Here is a 6,000-nt window from a genome sequence, read left to right as displayed (position 1 = left end):
TTTCCCATGACGTTTCTCAGTAAAGATTTTTATGGCCGATGATAGAAATACTCTGAAACATCTATTAGATATGTGATTATAATCTATAGGACACTAAATACACTGCAGCCACCACACCACACATGCCCCCCCCCCCCCCTTCTCTCTATCTCTCTAATTCTTATTGTCACTCTGTGTCTCTGTGAACATTTGATCTAAAAGTGAGAATATATATGAGGTCATAACACACACTGTAGATCAAACAGTCTCTCACTCATAGAGCATGGAGCTGAGTCCACTGCATGTACTGCTCTGTGAGAATGATCTCTCTATGTCATTTTATCAGTGATATCACTGTCTGAGAATGGAACAGGAGTGACAGAGACTTTGTCTGTAGAGGTAGGAGTCAGAGATGTGCTTAAGAATATGTAGTTACATACATTACCATTAAAGAGAGGAGTTAGAGATGTATTCTGTATTCTGAATTCTAACACGTTTTGTTCTTATTGTGAGACAGTGAGTGGACATGGAAGTATGATGTGAATTTAACAGTGGGAGTGTTCATAGGTTCACTGTTCTCTGAGTCTCTGAACTGTTGTTGTATTTCACTCTTCATTTAGGAGATTCTTACACAAGTGCTGACCTGTGTCTGATACTGTGTTTGTAAAATAACCCTCATTTTATCATTGACCAGTGCTGCTCTTAACAAACTGCAGATGTTTTTTTTTTTTTTTTTTCTTGAAGAAACTAAGTAGATAAAGACTGGACCTAATGTGACTATAGTTTTATTATTTTGTTAGTAAATGTGAGACAGCTGTCATAAATGCTGATGATGAAATATGGGACAAAAGTGACTGATGTCAGCATATTCTAAAAGAAATATATTTCTATGAACAGGACTGTAGATCATAATGTTAAATTAAGAATTTAGCAGAGTGAGGGTTCAGAACAGTATTATAATTAAAGATAATACTAAATTCAGAATATTGTATTTTTATTGTTTTGTTATTAAGTTTTCAAAAGAGATGGATTTGTGGATTGACTGTATTCCACTTTAATTATGTTCAGCCTTAATATCACATGTACATGAAATGTATTTTCTCACTGTTCAAACTGGCTGAAGGAAGAAAAAACATAGTATAAAATCATCATAGAGATGAAATAGAGATCACATTATTTTAAAGAATCTAAACACAAAAGCTCAGGTATGATGCATGTAACCAGTACTGTATGAGATAATACAGTGTAGTGGACAGTCAAATGTATCTGATGTGTTTTAAGTTTCTCTGTCTGTGTTTTAGTGCTGAATTCACTCTTCTACACTGGACAATATCAAGGTAATAAAAGTGTTACTTATGACTTTCCTGAAGCCCCCATTTATCCCCCTGAGCTATGTAAGATTTTCAGATGTGAGCAAACAATAAATCAACAACAACAACAACAACAACAACAACAACAAAAACAACAAAAACAACAACAACAACAACAACATCAACAACAACCGTGTTTTTTGGTGTACTCATTACATTTATTTCAGTCAGAGTTGTGTGTGTTCATGCTGTTTTAGACTTAGTCTGTTATTTTATCTGATTTCTGCAGAAAAACTCAAACCCTTTATGACTCAGCATCCTAAGTGGACTCAGATATTCGGTGGAGAGACAGTGACACTCACCTGTGAAATTCCTGGAGGAAAAAGATCTGACTTTAAATATTTATGGTACAAAGATGGAAGAACAAATAGCAGATCAAACAGTTATGAATTCAGAATCAATCCTGTAGAAACATCCCACAGTGGTAATTATAAATGTTTAGCTGAGTATGTACATGACCAAAACCACTTTGGCTGGAGTAACATAGTGAATCTCAAAGTTATAGGTGAGTTTTCATCTCTGACACTCATTTTTTTGCCTTCAGTTACTTAAATGTATAAAATTTAATATTATGTGCGCGCGCGCGTGTGTGTGTCTGTGTGTGTGTGTGTGTGTGTGTGTGTGTCTGTGTGTGTTTAACAGAGGCCAATGGCCTCTCTCAACCTGTATCCTCAAAACACACAGATATTTAGTGGACGGACAGTCAATCTCAGATGTAACATACATAGAAAATGAGACAGTGAGTGAATTTACAGCTGGTATAAGACCAGTGATAACCACTGTTACTGGCTGTAGCATCTGTGTGTAACACAAACTGAACTGAACTGAAGTTTTACTTTGCCCCTGTGTTCAATTTCACAGCTTTACCTAAACCTTCACTGACTATAGAACCAGAGAGTCCTGTGTACAGTGGAGAGACAGTCAGTCTGAAGTGTGTGATTGTGTCTGGGAGGAACTGGAGATATAAGTGGTATAAAGGCAGCACTCAGACTGCAGTGTCTCAGTCTAATGGTTCCACTATAACTGGAGACACATTGAGCATCAGAGCAGCTGCTGTAACTGACCAGGATCAGTACTGGTGTGAGGGAGAGAGAGATTACAGACCCACATCCTCACAGCTAAGCAGTCCTGTCACTCTCACTGTTACAGGTGAGTAAGTTAGAATGACAGGAGACATCAAAAACATCTTTAAGAAAAGAATATTTCTCCATAAAATGACACTACAAGTCTCTGCAAAACCCTTAATATTACACTGTTCACCTGCCCCACCAAACAATGCTACAGTTTCAACCACTTGTATGTCACTGTTGTGATGTTTATAATGAAAATATCTTGGTAAAAAAGTACACTTTTGTTTTTCCATTACTGTATTTTAATACTCATACTCTAAAAACAAGAGCACAAATGTAGAGACTCTATTTCTCTCACTCTGATGCTCTTTTCTGGTCATTTCTGGATTGTTTTGTTTTGTGTCTATCAGTAAGAATGACTAATCACAAATAAGGGAAAAAAACAAAAAAAAAAAAAAAAACAAAAACAGCTGTCAATTTAGAACTGATATTGGTTTAATCTTGTGTGATATTGTCTTACAGAAACATGTTCAACAGTTCTTCACTTTCTCTTCAGGTCACACCGAGTGTCACTGATTAAAATAAATGCAGCATTTAAAGTACTAGTAACACTGTCTTCATGTCTACAGACTTACCCACAGCTACACTCACTGTGGTACCATTGAGTCCTGTGTACAGTGGAGAGACAGTCAGTCTGAAGTGTGTGATAGAGTCTGGGAGGAACTGGAGATATAAGTGGTATAAAGGCAGCACTCAGACTGCAGTGTCTCAGTCTAATGGTTCCACTATAACTGGAGACACATTCACCATCAGAGCAGCTGCTGTAACTGACCAAGATCAGTACTGGTGTCAGGGAGAGAGTGATGTCAGACCCACATCCTCACAGAGAAGTAACTCTATTACTCTGACTGTGAGAGGTGAGTGATTAATGTGATACAGACTTAAAGGACAGTATGATATTTCTGACAGTGTAGAGTCTGAACTATTCATTATTATCCTACAGGATCATACCCAAAACCTCAACTCACCTCCAGTCTTAAAGGAGCAGTACTGACAGGAAACACAGTTATTCTGAGCTGTAAACTGGACCAGTCCACAGGATGGGAGTTTTACTGGTACAGACACACACAGGACTCTTCAGCACTGACACAGACTGATAAAGACTCCTACACAATCAGTTCTGTTACAGACTCTGATGGAGGACAGTACTGGTGCAGAGCGCGAAGAGGAAACCCAGTCTACTACACACAATACAGTGATGCAGTCTGGGTAAATGTTACAGGTGAATATTTATACACATTTACGTGGACATAACTGTGATGGAGTTTGGAATATACTTTTATAAATGTTTTCCAGTCGGTTACGTGGACACAATTATGATGTATTTTGGCGTATTTTCTCTGTAGAGTTTAGAGGCGTCACTCTCTGTTCTGTGTTTTGTATTTGTGTGCTGTACATTAGTGTGTTATGTATTTTATTCTACAGGGAATCCAAAGGCTGTTGTGATCCTGCAGCCTGATAAACAGACATTCAGAGGAGAGACTGTCACTCTCAGATGTCAAATACAGGGAGAGAGAGACACTGACTGGGAATACAGCTGGTATAAGAAGAGTTCTTCACTCAGTCCTGTCAGTAAAGATCAGGAATACAGAATCAGTTCTGTTTATTGGTCCCACAGTGGTGAATACACCTGTAGAGGAAAAGACAGAGGAGACTCACAGAACTCAGAGATGAGTGATGCTGTAACACTGACTGTGTCATCAGGTGAGTTCACAGGAGACTCAGAAGCATTGTTAACCTTTACGTTCATAGGAGAAAAAAAATGCCATTTGCATTGATTATTGAACACAATACATTTACTTATTACAGGAAAAGTTATATATTTTTTCCTCTATTCTAAAAGACAAAGCCCAATCAGTTGTGAGTGTTTCTCCAAAGATGTGGTTGACTGAAGGAGACTCAGTGACTCTGAGCTGTGAGGTTAAAGACTCCTCTACAGGCTGGACATTCCTCTGGTACAGAGTCATTCCCTACAGAGATGGGTTACCCAGGGTTGATTCTAACTCTGTAGAACTCCTCTCAGACAGCAGCAGAGGAGCTGGAGGCTCCTACACTCTCAGCCCTGCTGCTCTTAAACACACAGGAGTTTATGTGTGCAGAGCACAGAGAGGAAACCCAGTCTATTACTCAGAGTACAGCACAACACAGCCACTGTGGGTCACTGGTGAGACAAGTGAGAAGTGTTTCCAATTCGCCTCTGAATTTTAACATTTCTTTGTGTAGCTCAAATAGATGTTAGCTCAACAACTGCCTCTATGTGTCTCAGCTCTGTCTCCTCCAGTCTCTCTGATCATCAGTCCCAACACAACTCAACATTTTACATCTGATTCTCTCTCACTGAGCTGTGAGGTACAGAGTAACTCTACTGGATGGACAGTGAGACGATACACAGATGATGCAGAGGTGTCAGACTGTTCATCAGACTGGGGATCAGTAACAGGATCTACATGTAGCATCAGCTCCCTCCAGTCATCAGACAGTGGAGTGTACTGGTGTCAGTCTGACTCTGGAGGGAACAGTAATCCTCTCAACATAACAGTGACATGTCAGTCTCAATGGTCACATTTAAATCATAAATGAAAAAAAAAAAAAGTCCTCATTAGAGATTACTAGCAGTATAGTGTTATTAGTGATGATACATAGTGAAGTAGATGAATACATAATGTTGAAGCATTAAAATTATAACTCTTTTCCAAACACACAAAACATCATTTAAGCTTTAAAAGTCAGACCTTACATAAGTATTACCCCTAGAGATGATATAATTTTTAACAGTGTTGTGAAGTGTCCATATTAAAAGCATTAATGTTTTCTCTGTTCTGTAGATGGTGATGTGATCCTGGAGAGTCCTGTCCATCCTGTTACTGAGGGAGATACTTTGACTCTGCTCTGTAGATATCGATATGACCCCTCAGGCCTCAGAACTGATTTCTATAAAGATGGATTAATCCTCCAGAATCAGACTACAGGAGAGATGACCATCCCTACTGTCTCAAAGTCAGATGAAGGTCTGTATTGGTGTAAATACCCAGAGAGAGGAGAGTCACCAAAGAGCTGGATCACTGTCAGAGGTGAGATCATAATATTTTTTTAATCTGTTCCTAACTCCAGTGTGATACTGCAGTAGTTTGAGTGTACTACTTATGTAGATATGTGTGTGTGTGTGTGTGTGTGTGTGTGAATAGATTCAGTGTCAGGTGGTGGATCCTCTGCTGTAACAGTAGGAGTGGTGGTGGGACTGGGTGTTGCCTTTGTAATCATCGTTCTAATGATCCTGCTTCACTGGTCAAAAAAAACAGAAGGTACCTGCACTTTCTACATCCAGTTGTAAAAATATTTTCTCATGCCTTAGTGCTTTAAAATCAGGAAATTTCAATGTGTTTTTTCTACAGGCTTACCCACTGTTTTCGTGTTAGGAGATGTTGAATAATAATAACAAGTCAATAATTGCTTTTACTGTATATAATAATTCACATATCTTTCACATTTCATTCAAGGTTCCTGCTTCAACCATATATATT

The 6,000-nt window shown here is 38.6% G+C and overlaps 1 protein-coding gene across 1 annotated transcript in view; it reads left to right on the top strand.

The window, feature by feature from the left end:
* Positions 1 to 6,000, top strand: part of LOC115816391 (carcinoembryonic antigen-related cell adhesion molecule 5-like) — a 38,616-nt gene that overhangs the window by 31,150 nt on the left and 1,466 nt on the right. The window contains exons 4-8 of the mRNA XM_030779348.1: positions 3,905 to 4,183; positions 4,323 to 4,652; positions 4,746 to 5,024; positions 5,305 to 5,550; positions 5,671 to 5,781. Coding sequence (XP_030635208.1) covers positions 3,905 to 4,183; positions 4,323 to 4,652; positions 4,746 to 5,024; positions 5,305 to 5,550; positions 5,671 to 5,781 — 1,245 coding nt within the window. The remainder of the gene's footprint in view (positions 1 to 3,904; positions 4,184 to 4,322; positions 4,653 to 4,745; positions 5,025 to 5,304; positions 5,551 to 5,670; positions 5,782 to 6,000) is intronic.

Source organism: Chanos chanos, chromosome 7 (assembly GCF_902362185.1).
Source record: "Chanos chanos chromosome 7, fChaCha1.1, whole genome shotgun sequence".
Taxonomy (NCBI): domain Eukaryota; kingdom Metazoa; phylum Chordata; class Actinopteri; order Gonorynchiformes; family Chanidae; genus Chanos; species Chanos chanos.
The sequence above is the reverse complement of the archived record's forward strand: the minus strand, read 5'-3'. Positions and strand labels throughout refer to the sequence as shown.